General features: G+C 39.1%; 1 protein-coding gene across 5 annotated transcripts in view; it reads right to left on the reverse strand.

Annotated features, from left to right (window-relative positions):
* NRP1 (neuropilin 1) overlaps nucleotides 1-20,297 on the reverse strand; it is a 114,218-nt gene that overhangs the window by 21,295 nt on the left and 72,626 nt on the right. For 2 of the 5 annotated variants that reach the window (XM_085301397.1, XM_085301398.1), the window contains exons 7-11: nucleotides 13,226-13,381; nucleotides 9,265-9,409; nucleotides 7,886-8,217; nucleotides 3,315-3,459; nucleotides 269-373 (exon numbers count right to left, since the gene is read on the reverse strand). In XM_085301397.1, coding sequence (XP_085157523.1) covers nucleotides 269-373; nucleotides 3,315-3,459; nucleotides 7,886-8,217; nucleotides 9,265-9,409; nucleotides 13,226-13,381 — 883 coding nt within the window. The remainder of the gene's footprint in view (nucleotides 1-268; nucleotides 374-3,314; nucleotides 3,460-7,885; nucleotides 8,218-9,264; nucleotides 9,410-13,225; nucleotides 13,382-20,297) is intronic. The other 3 variants (XM_085301401.1, XM_085301399.1, XM_085301402.1) reach the window with 2 other exon arrangements.

A 20,297-nucleotide genomic window follows, 5' to 3' on the forward strand; every position in this document is an offset into this window, starting at 1 on the left:
AAAAAAAAAAAAAAAAAAAAAAAAAAAAAGCCCTCTCCTCCAGCTAGTCACTATTATTTGCTTCAAAAATTACATAGCTAAGAAGACAATCAAAAGTATTGTCATATGTAAAAGGCAGATGCCTGTGTTGTAACAGCACTGGCAATACGAACTGCATACCAATGTCCATTTACGCTGAGTGATTAAATCAGTGCAAACGTTTAGCTGGTAACCGGTGATGGATATGAGCTAAAATGAAGCTGCAATGGAATGAGGATGGTTTCTGCACCTGTCAGTTGGTAGTCATCACCTGTTCCACTGTGACAGTTTGCCTGGTCATCATCACACTCATCTACAGGTTTGCCTTCTGAAATGGTGGGGACAGCCGTAGGAGCTGAAACAAAATCCAGTCATTCAGTTAAAATGTGCTTGAGAGTCAGCATGGCAGTAGTGTTTTGATGAGCACCATATGCTCTCTTCTTGTGTTATGGCTGATGAAAAGGACCAACTCGATTCTGCAGGTTAGTTAGTATTTCTATCTAATGAGAAGTCTCTGTTCTACATCCCTGCATCAATGCAGCTGGCTGTGTCTGAGCTCACRTGCTGAGTGGATTTGGAGAGCACACTCCAGGAAAGCCTGTTTGCTGGTTGATAAGTGTTTGTTGTTCCTACCAGTGAAGCGCAAGAGCCTGGCAAGGTAGAATGTAAGTCTTGTGACGGGTAGGATAAGCATCATTTCATCGCAGGCCAAAGCAACTGTGAGCGAACCTGTCCAGAACAGCCTTGCATTTTCAAGGCTGTAACTCTACAGCACACCCTCCTTGCTGAAGAGGCAGGCGTCAGAGAGGAAACGTCTGAGCAGAGTCCTGCTAACAGTGGCAGGAAGGCAATGTTATGTAGAATCATTTTGTGCTCACTGAGGAGATCTGGAAGGGGTTTCTTTTGTTTTGTTGAAGTTATAAATAAATAAGACATTAATGATGTCAGTCATTCCTCCTGGCCACCTGCTTGCCTCTCATTGATGATGGCTTTCTGATTGTTGCTACATAACCAGCTAAAGTCTGGTCTTTGTTATTGCAATTAAGAGCTTGTGATTTGTGCAAGATGCCAGAAAATGTATCTAAACCCTAGTATCCACAAAGCAAACACATCTGGAAAATCACAGAATACAGATACTTAGTGTTATGCTAAGGTTTATATTTAATGTTGGAAGTATAGTTCCCTGGCTTAAAATAACCAACCTGGGAACTTGATCCAAGCTTTTGTCTGTTCTCAACCCCWATTTTTTTTCATTAACATTATTTTAGTGTCGTTATAAGTATAGAATAATGCATGTCTTTCTGGTTCTGTTCTTTGCCCTTTTACTACCTTCAGAGCTGTGTGGCTTCAGAACCTACCAGGTAAGGTCTTACGCACGGACTTCTATGATGGAAAACATCAGGACAAACAGTAGTTTCTTAAGTAGCAATATTCTGGGATTAAACATGGCTCTTTAGAATGCCAGCCTATGTTTTAGAGGTACAATAGCCCTACTTAAAGAAAGAAGTGGTTCTCTACCTATTATGAATTATGCAGAGTGTTTATTTCCCACATCTCTTTAAAAATTCCTCTGGGAGCTCCCTCTAGCTTTCTACATTAAGTTAAGTTTCTTATCTTGATCTTCATGCCCTTGTACAGCCTCATGCTTGCCTACATCTCTGCCATCATTTCATACATTCCCCTCGGGATGCTCTGAGCGCACACAGCTTCCCCTTGCTCATTACTGCTAGAGTGCTCATTTCTGTTGCTGTCCTTGTGCCTACTTCTTTTCTCATTGCAGCTCTATCCTTCTCAGTAAGTCTCAAGTGACTTTTCTTCATTCAGCTGCCTCCTAAACTATAGTTATACAATAAAATTTTCTTATTATGCTTTTCCCACAGTTGAATGGGAACTGACCCTTCCTGTCTGTGGGTGACTTACAGGTGAACACCCTTCCGAAGTGCAGCATAGTGGGAGGACAACTGCAAGTGGATAGTGGATATCCCAGGGAAATATTATACTTGCTACTGCAGTCTGCCAAAAAGCAAGGGCAATTTGCTTGCTCAGTCTCCTCTCTGGCTCCTCCATCCCACTGAAAAATGTATTCTTACAAGGTGATCCGTGGACTCACTTCTTCACATCTGAGCAGCTACTGGAGCCTAGTGGCAAGAGGACTTTGCCCAGATTGCAAGTTTACATGAGGCAGGTGCRGGGTTTTCTTTTCTCTTTTCTGAGTAGCACAATGGTCTGCAGGAACTAAGAATTCAGACAGGAAATGAGGACTTCCTGCAAGAACTAAGAAGTATTTCCAACCTCCCCACTTTCCGGGTCAAATAAAAAGCACACTTACTCAATCTGGCCTTCACTAAAAACAACACAGAACTCATCAGCTCTCACAGAAATTACCTCCCACACTTCTACCTTGGGAAAGATGTGGTGAGAAAGAAATAGATGCAGTGTGGTTGGATTCATTTATCTTTGGAGTATGTTTAGCTACTTCTATAGGAAATGCCATATGTAACCTTGAGTAAGATGGTCTGTTATTCTGTGTGTATTGTTGAGCTGTGTGATTTATAATGCCACTCCATTACACTATCATCTACCAGATAAAATTATGAAATTCATGTAGTGTTATCTGTAGTTATCTATGATGTTATATAATTATTGTTTATGTAGCAAGAATCAAAGCATTATCATGTCACAGTCCAAGAATAAATGTCTGAACTTTGCTTTTCCTGGTCTTTCATCTCCTGCATACTTTTCTAAAATTAAAACTCGGTAGGGAACAAAGAGGTGACCTCCCCTCTTCCCTGTGCAACGAACAGCACAGACACTGTGCAGCCAAGTAATCATTGCCCACCATACTGTCTGGTGTCACTTTCACTTCTTTTGCAAAAGCAGAAGACTTAATTTCTGTATTTATTGCAAAGCTCGCTCTGCAGTCTCAGAAAACATCTTTTCCTGTTTATATCATAGCTAACATAAAATACAAGATCCTGTCTTTATTCTCTCTTAATAGCTCTATGCTTCTTCAAAGTATAATCATAAGGCTGCTTAAGGGAACAGAAAATCATGTGGATAATATCACTGTGATTCAGTGAAGGGATAGGAGAAAGAATAATATTTGTGCCTTGGGCTTATTCAAATATCTTCAGTGAAGGGACTGATTAGGCCAAAGAAATAGCACTTATGGCAGTCACGGAAGCGAGAGCCCAATGTGCTGCCTGTACAGGAATTGCAGTGTTCAGCAGTAGTCTAAGCAGGAGAATGTATGTATGAAAATGATAAAATGCATTCATCTCTAGCAGAGCAATTACCTTCAAGTTCACAGCCCAGCAGTTCCATTCGCAGTCCCAGTCCTCCATGTGTGGCTCTCTCAGGGTAGACACGGATGAATCTAGTTGATACAGGCTCAAAAGTCCGCAGTTCAGGAGTATCATAGTTGGTGTTGCCTTCAAAAGTCTGCAAGGCATGAAAAATGCTACTTGTTAAAAAAAAAAAAAGATATGTTCAGCAATTTTCTTTTTTTCCTTCATTCTCCAGTCTTTGAATTAGGTGAGAAGTAGGCCAGATTCTAACTATTTAATAAGTGTCTGACATTTCTGCCTTAAATAAGAATGGAAAATACATAGTTAAAGCTTCTCTGAAAAGTAATGCATTTCATTTTTCATAAACTCAGTAGCAACCAATCCATCAGGGTCATAACAAGAGCAGAGTGTTTAATGAGACATGTTTTTAAATGACACTCTGATCTGGGGTTTAACTGGGTGACATTTTCAACACTTCTTGGGGAAAAAAATGACTGAGGTGAAGATCCTGTCACCTTTTAAGTGGTTACAATAATAATCCAACTATTGAAGAGAAAATTTCAATCTGATTTCCCCCAGTGACAGAGTTTCACGAGTTGTAGTCATTTCAAAAGGCATAAATTAAACTCCAGGAACAGGAGCTGCAAGAGTTCTTCTAGTGAGACTGCTATTGAATAAGAATAAAAAGAAAGAAAGAAAGAGAGAAGAAAGCTGCTTCCTGACAAAACTGCAATATAATCTAACGGGTAAGGCAGGTCAGTGAATGTGCATTGCAGACAAAAAACTCTTCTCTGAGTTGCGCTATGGGTTCTTTAGCCATCATGCAGCTCTCAATGGCATTTGTTTGATACCTTCAACTTCTCCTGTCAGTGGAGTTTTGCATATGAAATAAGTTATAATTTGTACTTAGAATCACCTCAGATGCATCCATTGAGATGATGAGTCCTTAGAAATACTGCACAAAAGGCATGTTAAGAAACAGTCTTTGCTGTGAATAGTTTACAGCCCAAGGTAGAAGCTTTTTTTTAGCCATTTTACAGTAAAAAATTACAAGATCATATAGAGAACTCTCCAAAGTACACAATATGAAAATATATATAACAGAGAAAGAAAAGTAAAGTATTTTCAATGTTACTTTTTATGAATTAGTTAAATGACAAAATATTAAATGACATCTTTGAACTGGAGTTCGAATTTGATACTACAAGCACTATTTTAAGGTAGTTCCAACTTACAGTTATGAGGCCTGAAGCTTCCCTCAGGAAGAAAATGCCAGATGTCCTTCATTTTGGATAGGAACAAAACCTAACCTGAAATAAACTCATCCTAATGATCTAAAGGAAAACAGAGCCCATGAGAAAAAAATGACTGTGTTTTCCAAGGCACAAAAAGAGCATGGATAAGACTGAYTGTTGTATGTATTTTCAGTGCAATCCTAAAAGCCTTGCTTGTTTTTGCTCTGCAGGCTTGTAMAGTGAACACGGTCCACAACCCTTTTTGACCATTGTTCAGAGGGCAAGTCACAGAAGCCAGTGATGATGGGTGCTACGACCAACTGGCTTAAATAAATGATTTCTGCATTAATACTTCTGCTCCTGTTTCTCATAAGAAGTTGTTTGTTTGAGATGGTTCCAAGAGGCAATGGTTCTCCAGGTGTTCTGCCAGTGCTTGGAAGACAGTTGTCAGAAATCTCATGTGGATGGCCTGCTAGATCTAATTAACATGCAATTACCAAAGCTTTCTTATTATGTTTGAAGGGCAATACAGCACAAATGATCAGAAAAGCTATCTACCATAAGGGAAAGGATGAATGCTATTTTATGTGTAAAAGGTAGACAGATATATCTGAGGAAGCCTTGCTCGCTTTTTAATAGTAGTCTTAATAGCAACATATAATAATGAAAACTGTTTTATAAAAGACATCAATACTGGAGTACTGACACATAGACATTAGAATTCAATAGGCATCTAGAATTATATTGAATCATAATTATATTGAATCATTGTCCTTTGTAGTGCAGAGCTGCCTGTGATTCAATTTTGACTGTTCATTTAAAACACGTACTGATATTCTTTGTGGGAGAAGAGGGAGGAGTATACAGTAAAACTTCATTTTATGAGTGTCTTTTATACAGGCTGTTACAAAAAATGCTTTATTTCATTACAAGGATAAGTTATAATAAATAGCTAAACAAAAGATAAGCTAAACTGGCAAGAGGAAAAAAGACATCTTTCCTAATATCTGTCAAATCAAAATAAACATAGCAGAAAAATTTAAAAAGTTTGTCCCAGATAGCAGGATATTCAGAAAAGAAGTTTTGTGTACCAGAAATGACCAAAAGGGGTGGAAAGACAGAAGGGAGTGTTATCCGTAGGTAAGTGGAAGAAGTTGGGAAAAAAGTATGACAGAGAAAGATGACTTTATGAAATAAATTTGAGCAAGACTATGGAGAATAAATAAAAGTTGGATTTTGAAATGAATAGGGGTTCTGCAYGGCTGTTTGAGGGCTCAAGTGGTGCTCATGCCTCAGCATGCTTGAGATAGGCTAAAGGTGGAAATATTGTATGCATTTAGGAATAGCAGAAATTGGGTCAACCAAAGAGAAAAAAGTTATAACAGTCCTAGTGAAAKGAGCTGCATGCATGGAGGACAAGATGGAGTCGAGACAGAAGATGATGTTTCATCCTTTGGACATATTTTGTTGTTATGTTTAGCTTGTTATAGCTCCTTCTTTTCCTGATATGCAGTTGTTTGTTTATTGAATGTCAAGACTTTAACCAAGTGAAACGATGTGTTTCATTTCATAAAACAGGCCTGTTTCTAATCCACATTCCTGCTGTGACTCATTATAGCATTCTGTCCCATCCAACTCCACTTACATTTTAAAATACTGCATTCCGGTATTAACATTTTAAATCCATCAGTCTCCCAAATCATAGGACTTATCTGATTCTCTTTAAATAAAACTTGTGCTTTGGAAGAAAGTTTATTAAATGTTTTGAGTTTTGGGGAAGGATTATAATTATGCCACAAGAGATTTAAATTCCAACCCTTCCTGTTCCATTAATCTTGAAAGTTAATTTCTGGTAGTGATGAAAGCTAAGGAGAGACTGGATGTGTTAGTTAGCATTCTAGTTTTCTTGTCAAACTGCTAACTTCTGACAATGATGGCAAGTGCTTGTATTAAAAACCAGAAAGCCAGGCAGCAGACGGCGCACTGCTTTGAAAGCATATGGCATTGTTTTTTTTTTCCTCATTGAGCCACAGTGTAGAAGTACGTGTCAAAACAATATCTATTTTAGAAAGAAAGTGGTTAGATCCCATTGTTGATTTACACTCTCTTCACACTTTATGAGGAAGTCAAAACTCATGGTAACAAGAGAAAGGAGTTGACTGCAAAGGCTGAATTCATTTGGTTTTAATCCTCAAAACAAATGATGAAAAGTGATGAGAGTGAGAAAATGCAGACATATTCAGTGAGATTAAAACAGGAGAGAATGAAGTCCAATATTTACCAAATGTGCCTGGAAAAGCTGCATCTAGGGGCCCACTCAGCTTTTCCTTTAAGGAAACACAGGTTTGCCCATTGAATGAGGCTATACAGCAAAGCAGCTTTACATCTAAATCTCAGACTAACACCGCTGAGATACCAAACAAATCTGAAAGTTCTTATTGGTCAAGTACCTCATGAATTTGCCTTTTGAGGGCACATTTTTGGTATATGGTTCCTTGATCATTCCAGTACTGAAGCACCATTTCTYGCACCGGAAATGAGTATCCACTGTCTTCCTCAAGAAACAGGGCAGGAGGACTAAAACAAGAATTAYACTTCTCAAAGCAAAACAAAAACCTAAATATACTTTGTGAGCAGTGATCGCAAAATGAGATAGAAGGCTTAATGAATGGGATTTGGAGCTATAATATTCCTCAGCGCAATGCAGGTCTTGCAGAGTATACTTCCAAAGAAAAAACAAAGCAGATATATTCTTGGAAACTCAGCTGGGCCATGCTCATTTTTTTTCTTAGTGTCTAGCTCAGCAATTCATTTGACTCTCTTCTGTAAATGTCTTCTTGTGTCTGCTTAGCCCTATGAACCAGCTGCCCTATAGCCCCAGGCATGCTCCCAAATGCTTCACTTGTAATAGTATAATTGCACTTTTCATTTGGGATGGGATAGCATGTCCACAAGCATGTCAACACTCTTTCTTTTGGTGGGACTTGGGTCAGACCATTACAGAGAATTCGTGATGATCTCAAATAAGCTCATTCCCTGTCAGTGGCAAAACAGTAAAAACTAGAGGAAACTCTACTATGCACCTTTCTGGCAATGCTGGATCTTACCTTTACAAGGGATTTTGGAGTAACCTAGGGACCACAGATGCACACTGAACTTGTCAGAAATCAAGCCCTCTGAACCAGCTGTTGAATATGTGAAAACTTGGCCACAGTGGCAAACTTGACGTATTGTGCCCTGGGAATCCTCCTGCTTAAGTTCATCCCAATGCTGCACCTTTTTTCAGGTCACATACGCATAAAGATTTTATGCATACTCTTCCCTGGGCAGAGATTTTCCCCTTACCTTTATCTTTTTCTTGCTGGAATCCATGATCATTTTCCAATCTGATCCATTGTTGCTGTAGCCGATCTTGAACTTTTTCATGAATACTTTGTTTTCTCTGTGCTTGCCTCCTTGAACAATTATGCCTCTCACTTTTTTCTCCTCACCAAGGTCTATTTGAAGCCATTCGTTTGTATATGGATGAGTCGTTGGTGGCAGGGCCCAGCCTGAACGGCTTGTTATGAGGCGAGCATTTTCTGGGATCCAGTTTCGATCAACTTGAGTAGATGCAGTAATCTGAGAGTCAGGAATGAGCCCAGACACCATTCCCAACATCCCAGAGCAAGGATAATCTATGGAGAGAAAACAAATAAATTAAAGAGTTAATCWCAACCAGTGCAGAAACAGAGAAACAGGATATATCAGTCAGTTCAAATATCATAAGAAATTACTTGTTTTTTAGATTCTTATATAATTTTCATTTGTTAAAACTTRCACATCCTAGTTTTGGCAGGAAATGGAAGTACCAAAATACCACAAGTATTTCTGGCTTGATGGGAACCAAAAGGATCAGAAAACCCTATTCTATTGTTGCTTTCCATTCTTTTTGCTAAGTCAAAGGGTCATATCTGAATTTGTGGCTATTTCCCCAGAGAAAACTCCCCAGATCAGCCAAAAATTGGCTACAGATTACTTAATTTTGATGACATTGGAAACRAAAATATTGTATTACTCAGTACAATATAATTTATTGTTGTATGTGAGATTTTCCTATTATGTTTCTTTGGTCTTCAGGCTTTTCAAATGACACAGAATCTAAATAGTTGCTTCTTTTACAGTCCCAGGTAAATACAGATCAAAAATATACAAAGCTACTAACAAAAAATGAAGATTTCTGATATAGAATGTAACAATTCTGCTGATAGTACCTTCATCTAACCTGAAAAGACTTCATARAATGACTTAGAGTTGTTTTTAAACCTAGACAGGTATGTCTGTTCCTTGGTAAAACTGCTGAGACCCCCCTGAAATAACTRCAAATAGCAAGCAGGAGACTGGAGAGTAATGAAGGAAAAACAAGAGGGGAATTTTTAAGAAATCTGGGCATCTCAGCTATTTTACATGAAGCTGTAAAATAATTGCAAAAAAAGCAATTACACTTTATTTCTTTCACTTCTTAAAGCAGAACACTTAAAAGATAATGCCAGAACAACATTCAGATAATGCCAGATGTTTGGGTTGTTGGGGTTTATTTTCTTCCTGATTTTGTTTATACTTCTATGTTGAGACTACATCTTTTCAGTGCAAATAGAGGAGCTGTATTTCACTAACAAAAATAAATAATTCCAAATAAAKAAATGAGAATTTTCATTGGTTTTAAAATTCTTCCCAAGACCTACCCGTTATCTTGCAGCCATAWACTTCAAATCTCAGTGATACTCCATTTTCCCAAGATACAGGTCTAATTCGTACAAAACGTGTTAAAACTGGTTTGGCAAAACGTTTGTAAACAACRTCAGTGGGATTGCTGTTCCCTTCAAATACCTTCACATGAAAAGAAAAAGTATGTATTTGTTAGGTTTTTTTTTAAATGTTGTTTATAAATTCCTGTTTTACAGACACTAGTTATGCAAGATTCAAATGGGGTTATTTTTGTGGAARATAAGACAGAAAACTTGCATAGGGAACTATTTCATTAAACTCATAACACAATTTTKACATACAACTAAGTTTTCCTTGAGGAGGAAGAAAGAAAATGTAAAGTGTTGAGTAATGTTAAATGAAATATATGCTACCTGCATAGTTCCATACCACCTCGTAATGCTGTTGGTTAGACCAGGAGAGCCTYAGGAACTTCATGAGTGCAGGAACTCACCTGAGTGCAACAAGAGTCTGACCCTCCCTGCGTATTTTGACAGGGATCTATATATGGGGATGATAKACTTTGGGTCTTTGCTATCCACGGGCTGTCGTATCCTGGAAAAATCCCTCACTGCCCAATTYGGGCAGTTTTCACAGAATCCCAGAATGACTGAGGTTGGGAAGCACCTCTGGRGATCATCTAGTCCAATTCCAGTGTTTAAGCAGGGTCACTTACAGCACGTGGCCTAAGATTGYGTCTAGATGGCTTTTGAATCCTTCAAGGATRGAGACTTCACAGCYTCTCTGGGCAACCTGTGCCGATGCTCAGTCACCCTCACAGGAAAGAAGCTTTTCCTCATGTTCAGACAGAACTTCTCCTGTCCCAGTTTGCTTCTCRTGCCTGTTGCTTCTTATCCTGTCRCTGGGCGACCACTGAGAAGAGCCTGGCCCCATCCTCTTGACACCCTCYCCTAAGATACTTGTATATAYTGATAAGATCCCTCTCAGTCTTCTCTTCTCCAGGTTAAACAGGTCCAGCTTTCAGCCTTTCCTCATATGAGAGATGCTCCAGTCCCTTAGTCATCTGAGTAGCCCTCCACTGGATTCACTCMAGTAGTTYCATGTCTCTCTTGTATTGGGGAGTCCAGAGCTGGACACAGGACTCCAGATGTGRCCTCACCAAGGCTGGTTGAGGGGCAGGATCACCTCTATTGACCTGCTGGCAACACTCTTCCTAATGCTCCCCAGGATACTGTTGGCCTTCTTGGCCACAAGGGCAATTTGCTGGCTCATGATCAACTTGTTGTCCACCAGGACCCCCAGGTCCTTCTCTGAAGAGCTGCTCTCCAGCCTGTACTGGTGCGTGCGCTCATTCCTCCCCAGGTGCAGGACCCTGCACTTCCCTTTGTTGAACMTCATGAGSTTCCTCTCTGCTCATCTCTCCAGCCTGTCCAGGTCTCTCTGAATGGCTGCACAGCCCTCAGGTGTGTCAGCCACTCCTTCCAGTTTGGTATCATCAGCCAACRTGCTGAGGAGGCACTCTGTCCCTTCATCGAGGTCACTGAGGAATAAGTTGAACAATATTGGACCCAGTATTTTCCTCTGGRGGACACTACTAGTGACAGGCCTCCACCTAGAGGAGTTTGTACACTTGTATGATGTAARAAAGCTACAGAACCTCAGGCTCAAAATTAAAGGTTTAGATTTCAATTAGACCATGTAAAAATTCCTTTGTGGTGTTAGGATAAAATATATTACTTTCCTGTCCTTGGGCTTAAGAGTTTTGTAGGGTGATAGCTGCAAATCTTGCTTTGTTAACATGTTGTGGAAAGTTTTTTTAGCAAGTAGTCAGCCTTCCTTTCTCCTTGTACATTGAGATGGAAGTACGTTTAAAATCTGCATAGTAGATTCTAAGATTTTCTCTACATCCCCTGAGGCTCACAGTCAAATTAAATGAACAATAAGACTTCCACCAGAAGGTACAGTGCTTTGTGTTGTGCTTTCATGTTGAGGATCCTGCAAGCACATTCCTTCCTAGCAGAGCAGAAACCTTGCAAAGGTGAAGATGATTCAGTTTCCTGCTTCTTCCTCATGTAGAGAGGACCAATTTCCTGTTGTTTTCCATGGATACAAACCCCTCACCTTTTATGGGCCTTTTCTTACATATAGTGTCTACTTTCCTGTTTGTCACTTGCAGTAGCTGCACTAATTTGGAGCGGAGGTCAGCAGCACCCAGCTGTCAACTCATCAGGCTCATTTTTTTTTCTTAAATAATTTAATATGGGAAATTAACATCCAGCAAGAGATTTAAAATTAATCCACATTTCTTTTCAGCATTTTTTTCAGGGAGGAACCTCTCCAGTTTGCTAAGGGACTGCATCTGACAGACGAACCAGTTCTGTCTTAAAAGTACACAACTTCTTGTATGTGGTTTAGTGCAACATTAACATGATGCTTCCTTGAAGACATCTGTGGCTACCGTGCTTTTGTTAGTTCAGTAGCTCAGTCTCCTTAACTTTTGATTTTGAATGAAGATATCAGAGGGAGGCTGGCATGTTTTCTGCCTTGATCAACAGTAAAATGTTATCATTTTAGAAACCTGAATTTTTTATAAACTCCTTGAACAAAAAGACTGATCTAGGAACCATTATCACTAATTAAGGACAGCCCATACAATAGAAACTCATGTAAAATATACTCTTGGAGAGTTTACAAATTGAAGCTGGTAATAAAAATCAGACATAGTCTGATTTTGAAAGAGGTATTTGTCCAGATTACAGGAACTAGAGCCAGGAAACCCTGTGTCTGCACACCAGCTGCAGCATTGGCTCTGCCCGTGACTTTGGGCAAATTACTTATGGTACCTTTGTACATCATTATACAGTGCCCACACTGTGGCATTTGACCTTCTAAGGTTCCTTCTGCTCTACAGAACCAGGATAATACCTGTCAAATAGAGGATTTCAAGATTCACTTGTTACTGTTTTACAAAGTACTTCAAAGACAAAAAATATATGTGTTAAACACTGCTACCACTTTGATTTGATAAATTTAGTGAAGTTGGCAGAGCACTTACAGATGTATCAGGAACAAAAAATTAATTAAATRTTTAGAGTTAGATGTATTTACTCTGATAGAACTTAAAATGATGCAGATATTCTGGATCCTCACAGAGGGGTCACAAAAACGCTACTATTAAAGGAGRTGTCACAAAACCTTTCCATTTTCACCTGCCCCCAGCAGACCCTGGGGATGCTGCTCCTGGGCACATCCTGAGTGAGGTRGGAAGGGAAACACAGARTCKCTGGGACTATTCATGTGAGAGCCTGAACAGAATTGACTTCTCAGTAAAAAGCCTCATGCTCATGGTAGTGGATAATGAAGATTTTTCTTATGAAAAAAGCTTCCTAAAGCTGTTTCATTTGGAGGTCACAGAGAGCAAATCCACCGATAAATGGAAAGGTGATAAAAATCTATGGAAAGGATGGAAAGATGTGCCTAATTATCTGTCTGTATGACCCCCATCATTGAGAAYATCTAACAAACTGCTGATGACTTACTAGCACTCCTGCAAGACAGTATGGCTATGTATGGGGAAATGAAGCACTGAACGCTGTGTGTCCAGAGCTGCACTGCAGAGAAGGGACCTAYTTAATTTTTAAAATGTTCCCCATAATGTTTTACTCAAGGTCACATCAGAAATCTCTGGCAAACTCAGAAACAGCAGCTGAGTCCAGGGAAAAGACTCAAACTACTCAAATTCCTGTGCAKACAACTGATACACCTTGCACCCTTTCCAGCTCTCCAGGCTGTGGACARACAGTTTCTGTGGCCATCAGTCCTAAGACAATTGTTATCTTTCAGATTTGGTATACTGTTTAATCCTGATTGTGCTGATTAAAACTGTGGCAATTTAATCCTCTTTTTAAACAACTAAAGGTAACTAAGCAGTTCAACAGCCTGTTTCTTGACAAAAGAGAGGCAAAGGAGCAGACTTACGACAGGCTTGTTTCCRTTCTTAAGAGTAATCCAGTCCTCTCCATTGGAGCTGACATCTACGCGATATGTTTTCAGATAATATTCTTTCTTTGTTTCTTTTGAGATGGCTCCTTGGGTCCCAATTCCAGAAACAAAGCGAAGAAGGCCTAGATCTACCTGTGGAAGGGAAGTGGGAGATGAGGACAACCAGATTAGAGCATAACAATACTGCAGAAGTGAACTGCCCTCCCCCTGCTCAAATGTGTTTTGCAGAGATAGTAAGGCTTTATGCAAAAAATATTGTAGCACATTGGTGATAATAACATGGTCATGATCTCCTCTTCCCTTAACAGTGTCATCACAGGAGGTGAGAACATTTGCCTGATCAGTCAGGAGGGCTGTTGACATGCTGGAGAATTTTCCTTCATCAGGAGGAACCAGAGACTCCACCAGTGCGGGTGGGAGCCACCCATCTGCAGAGAAGTTACTGGTGAAGTTCTTCAAGGACCAGTCTTGAAAACAATCTTATTTAATACTTTCATTACCACCTTGCAGAGATGCTAATGAGATTTGCTGAGGATACAAAGCCGCAACGCATTTACAGTACAGAGGAGAATCACACAGGGAGAACCAAGTGACCCTGARGACTGGAGTATTAGAAAGGGGATGAAATTTAATAGTGCAATATTAAAGTCATGCACCTAGGGAATGATAACAAGAACTTCTGCTAAAACCCAGGAGCTCATCACTTGCAAACAGAAGAAGAGAAAAGAATTCCATAGTGCATTCGTTAGTCACAAGATAATTATGAACCATCGCGTAATTTTGTTGTGAGAAAGACAAATGAGTTCCAGTTTGTACCAAACGAGGTATTTGCAGAAAAGGGAAGGAAATACTAACACAAGCGCAATAATTCTGTTCTAACTGACAAATGAAGTGAAGTTCAATCACGAGAAAAGAAYGACATTTTGAACTTGCTGGGGAAATTAACACCAGGGTGTTCGGGCGAACGCAAGTTAGAGGCATTCTCTCTTCTTCACACACTCTCACTCTTTCGCTTCCCCTCATGRAGTTATCAAATGGAGAAGTGATCCAGGGTAACCCAGAAAAAATGTTATTTTTAATCCAGATCAATTCCCTGATCTAGTTCATCACGTGGCATTATAAAAAAGGTATTGGAGGATGATGTGTGGTGCAGGAGTGAGGCCAATGAAATCAGTTCTGCTGGCAAAATAAATTTTTGTCCCAGTGCACAGGTCCAGCTGCCAAAAAGTTGAAACTAGGCACAAAACTTTCCCACGGCCAGGGTGGTGATAACAGCTTTGAAACACCTGCCATTTTCTTATAATCTTTCTTTAGCCATAAAATCAAACTGATTAAAATCAAATTGCTCTGCATTCCCCACAGCTAGAACTTTCTTTGTTTCCTAAAGCAACTCATTTTATTTCAATATAAAATTAAACTATTCACAAAATATTAATCAGAATAATTTATTCCCCTAAAACTGAGTTCCCCAGACTTCAGTAAGACACTAATAGGCTGAATTAACCCTTTTCATGTGAATGTTCAATGAATGTCTTGAGCTTTTTCATTATTTCCAAAGAATGCAGGATGCAAAATATATGTCCCCTGTGTCCCACAGGCATCCTTTTTCCTGGATGTATGTCATATRTCCAAAGGCGCTGCAGCAGTCAAATCAACATGCTCTGCATTCTCTCTCGAAGTGCCGAAGGAAGTGCCACTGAGGACAGACCGACTGCTCTCTCAAAGCTCATGTCATATGCAAGTCATTTTGAAATCTTGCAACACAAGAATAGCAGCCTTGTGTGTGAAAGATAGAACAAGCTTTCAGGGCAAAGCTCCTGYCTCTGCCATAATTTTTAAGCTGGTAAAGGCTATACTTAACATTTTAGCCCCGGTCTTTAGGGGTGAAATACTGCACCATTTTGTTTTGTCATAATAATAAAAAAAATCAGCCTTAAAAAAAAAGAAATCTGAACACTGCCTTAAAAAACAATCAAGTGATTTAAAGTAACTGGAGAGTCTCAGATGTTAGATTGTTGCAATCTGAAAGTTAATGGGGGAATCTGGGCATCATTGCACTGAGCAATCTCAGCTAAACTTCAAATGCTCTCCAAACTGTACTCCGCTGATTGTAAAGTGTGCTGCACTGAGTTATGTCCAATACCACATTCACTTCCAGGCTGAAGTGCACTTGAAAATCTGGAAGTCTGAGGGAGTGCAGAGCTAAGTTATTTAAATGATCTGCTTCTCTTACAATTTGAAACAGCTCTTCAGTTTTGAAATGATTAGGGTCCCAAGCCTGCACCATTCCAACTGATTTGAAATGATTCTAGTACTTTTTTTTAATATACAATAAGTACTTCATTGTGAATAAAGTCAAGCAATGGCCTATCACAAGAGTTCTAGATATCTGAAGCCAAGTTAAAATTTAACATTGAAAGTATAGGGGTAGATCTGATTATTTGATGTCTGAGCAAACAATTACAGCTACCAGTCACTGAACATTCAGGCATTTCAGGCTTTTCCTATGAAAGAATTTTGCTCAGGCCCAAATGCTGATATTCAAAACTCCCACTCAACTGCTGAGGTACTGAAAGACCCAGAGCACTTTCATGTATGCCATGGCCCAGAACTAACTTCTGAAGGTGCTCTGGATTTAGACATCTACCTTCATGTCTAAAACCCAACAGGACTGAAAAATCAAGTAGAAACTCTCCTGTCAAGAGGTAACAGTTCACTGGGACAGCGTGAAGCTGAATAGGTCTCCCATTTCTTGCCTGCAGGTGKGGAGGAGGAAAGCTCAGCTGCAGATCCTGGGGCTAGGAGCTATTTAATGCAACGGAGCAGGAGGAGGGCTGTGACCTGCATCYCTATGGCTTAGGAGAATAGCCTCTTTACAGAGATGTGCTCTCCCTCCAGATTAGCAAATCTTTACCTATTTCGTGAAAACAGGAACTTTTTCAACAACAGGCCTGTCCTGGAAAGCACAGAGACTGGTGGCTCAAGCGTTCAGCTAGAYGCCATAGCTCTAAACATGGTCATGCAAAGGTAAGATACAAACCAAAATCTCCTGCATTCYGGGCAGTATTTGCTCATAAGTTGCAGAGAAAAAAGGAATAACCTAGCTCCATCAATGCTCTGTGAGAAAGGCGCTGTTCACACAGTAAAGGTGGGGTTGAGCAGCTGAGGAGTAGAGGGGCTTGAGCTGTCTGTGCTAATTCAACCTTGGAGCAGACGTCCAGGAGAGAGGTAGAGCTTGAGGCATACTCTTCCCTTTGACAGCTCTCTGCCGTGGCCTTCAGAGGAGTCGTTCTTCTCCAGATAYACAAAACCAGAACTTCAACACTGAATACATCTCTGTGGTGCCGAAGTTGTAAACAAGCTCTAAATTTACATATCTTCTTCTCTAAGTAAGGTGATAGAAATAAAGTACGTAGAAAACTACTCTGGAAACTGAATGACACATTTCACAAGTGTGTTAAATTCACCTTTATTGAACCCTTTATGATGCATTTTGTTTTTCTTTCTCAAGTTTTTGAAGGTATATGAAACTTTACCAACTGTAAAATGCAAGATTGTGCATAAAATATATATGCTAAATGTCATAGGAGTTACTCAGAGTTGAAACACAACCATATGAACTTCTATTACAGACTGGAGCCTGAAGGTACCAAAATGTAGCTGGGGTAGCATGCAACTCTTTCACACCACAATATCCAATAAGTTCCAGTCAAGTTAGCATGTCTTTTGCACAAAGGTCTCCAAGGGTTAACATGAACACAGGTAACCCACTTTTCTCAGATCCCATCTCCTCCAGCTGAGATGATAGTATGAACCCTTGACAGCTAGCTTTTTGTTCTGCACTAGTTGTCCTTTTTGTTTCAAGAATCTGTGTTTCATGTTAAAATATCCTGCAGAGAGATGTGGTGATGAAACACTTTACTTTTGAAAATGAACATCAAATGCATTTCCCTACAATTATTTGGCATTTAACTTTCTGCATGTATGATAAACAAACATCTGGTAATTATTTTACAGGATGCAAAAGATTTTGTAACTTATTGCATGCTGTATCGCAGTGATCCGAAATAGGCAGCTCTCTCCAAACCTGAAATCATGGCATTTCACTTCCATGACCAGGACTTTAGCTTTAACTGTAGCATGCTGCTATTTTTTTTTTCAGTGTCCCTTACATTCATGCAGATTAAAAAATATAACTTCTCCAGAAAACGATGCCTTAGGACCCTGTCCAACACATACAGTCTTTTACAATTGTCTGGGTTGCAATGTGACTGCCCTTATTGGTAGGTACAACACTGGGAGCAAACCTGCACGTAGGAATGGGGCCTAACATACAAGAAAAGAGGAACACCTCAAATGTGTATTTTTTTCCAGAAGAGAAATTTTCCTATAAAAAAGACATAATTGTTCCTGTTTCTAAAATCAATTTATTTCCTGTGACACCCTATTGTAAGATGCTACCTATTTCTACATATGAATTGCTTCCTCACTATTTATTTTCAAAATTACATCCAGAAAAAATATTTTTTTATTCCTGTCTCCCCAAAAATGTTAGGGGGTGACACATTTTTAAGGCATAGATATGCAACGGTGGCATGCACATTTTACTTGAAACCAGCTAAGGAGAAGCACAAAGAAAAATACCTAGCTCTGCACAGTATATCATGTAGCAAATCTTAGATAACTGGTGGTTAAAAAACAACATACAACATGCAAGACATGGAATGAATATTACTGCTTCCTGTAATCATACATAACCGTGTTATACAATGAAAGACTTTATTTTTGGAACGAAAATCTGCCTTAGTGAATAAAATACAGTCACTGAGGCAGCTGTAGCAAGGGAGCAATTTTACCAGCTTTTAACACTCCTACTGTAGGTCTGCTCAACAGCCTGAGAAAATAAAGGACAAAGCGCTGGAGTTTGATTAACAACAGGAAGCTTTTTGTTGTGGGCATCTCTTGTGGCTTGAAAAGCTGTATAATCCATCACTTGACACAACATACCAAAGTAAATATTTTTGGAGAACTATGTCATTTCCTTAGATAGCATATATTGCTCTGAGCCAGATTAACTGTTGTGATGCTTCAATGTTCTTCTATCAAATACTTTAATTAAGCAGCAGTTGATCTTTTACATTAGTATAACCTATTTTTTACTAGTTATTGCTGTTGATTTGACCAATCACATTATCCCATGATGTAAATTTAACCATCATTTAATTCCATTATGCATTGACCTTTAAGTAAAAAATATTGCAAAGCTAAGTAAAAGTGGCACAGACTTTAGTAGAAATTCTGAAATGAAAGAAGCTTCATTAATTTGGTGGAGAATTACTTCCCGTAGTCTTTGTCCTTGAAATGTGTGGTCATTACAATAGCACAATGCCTTGATTAATAACATGATATAAATATTTATCTTGGATTTAAGTGAAAAGTAAAGGCTGTAAACCATTTAAGATTTCTGTGTAAAATTCTCAGTGATATGAGTGGCAGCTCCGTATATAAAATGAGGAGAAAACATTGCTGTTAGTAGGATCTCTCCTGAGTCACTGAAGTCTTTCTCACTGACCTTGACAGGAACATCCTGAAGGCCCCAGAAACGAAAGCATCTAATCACATTCTCAACTTCTGCTCTGTGCTTAGACGCTGTCTTAAATCAGTATGCTTTACTGAATTGATATTTATGTGAATTGGCAAAAATGAGAAAATATGAAGGAGAAAGATGCGCAAACATTCATGCCAAAGAAATAGGAACACTTGGCAGCAGAAAGGGAATGAACTTTCTTTAGCTGTTGAAATATTTCTTGCAATCTTAGCCCTCTGCCCATATCCTTTTTTGCAGCAGAGAAAACATAAATATAAAGCTTTCCCCATCTGAAAACAAGGAATTGATTCAAAGCAGGCTATCACATTGAGATACTGATGCTGCGATTGCAGTATTGAGCACAGCAATTTTTTTTAGAGGCAGGTCAGCTAGTTTCTATAAGATAAAATTTAAGAAAATGATGAAAAAGTATGACTGACAGACATACAAGAACCTCAGTCATCCTTATGGTGCTGGTTGGAGAAAGCAAAAACGTGGAGAGTGGAAGAAAAATGAAATCCCAAAACAAAACAGGAAAAAAAGAAAAGATAAGAAAAAATGAAAGAAAAGGGCTCTGTGTCTCTGACAGAGAAAAGATAATGCTTGTGTGGGCTGTGTTGCATCTGGATTCATGGCACATTCTCCCACTCTTATGTTAATTTTTTTTTGCATAAATCAGAAGCAACTAATTAAAAAAGAAATATTTAATTCTGACATGTTCTTTGAACTGGTGTTCCATCTGGTTCTGTTTGAATAGTAAAATCTGCTGTAGTTGTAAAAATTGGCAAGCAGCACTCTACTAAAGAGAAACAAAAGAGATTCAGTACAGCAGGTTAATACACTAGCATTTCAACTTGAGACATTTCCAGAATTCAGCAGACCAAATCGCTCCAGTATGGAAACTATAAAGATCAAATGTGAAAGAGAAATGCGGCGAATGGGCTTGGAGAAGCATTGCCACTGGTATACATTAGCTGTGTGCGATATTTTTAGTGTCTTTAGAGTCTTTGAAGGATTTTGGTTTAAAAGCAATGCTATGTTCTCCTGGAATGGGCTAACTGTATTTTATGAAGTGGGTCCAGTGCACACTCAGTGATAGGGACCCATCCTCCAGCTATTCATTTTCAGGCTCCACCTTAAGCCTTCTTACAGTGCTCTGACGTAACATAACTGCTGTTCAGAAGACTCAGCAAATATCTTCTTCTAATTTATTTTTTGCTTGAAAACTACTTAAAGCCTGAACAGCACGACACAATAAATTCTGATAACAAAGAGAGGAAAATGTAATAGTATTGGGTTTTCTATAGACTCCAGGATCTAAGTAATCAGCATCTTATGCCATTCGAAACCCCTCTGTAGCAATGAGGAGAAAGGCTGATTAACTCCTCGTGCTTTAGAAAAAGATTGTTTTACATCTTGCCGGAGCATATCTTGCTGTGAAATATTATTTCTTTAAAATGA

This window comes from Rhea americana, unplaced genomic scaffold, assembly GCF_003343005.1.
Source record: "Rhea americana isolate MKP2758 unplaced genomic scaffold, rheAme1 scaffold_176, whole genome shotgun sequence".
Taxonomy (NCBI): Eukaryota; Metazoa; Chordata; class Aves; order Rheiformes; family Rheidae; genus Rhea; species Rhea americana.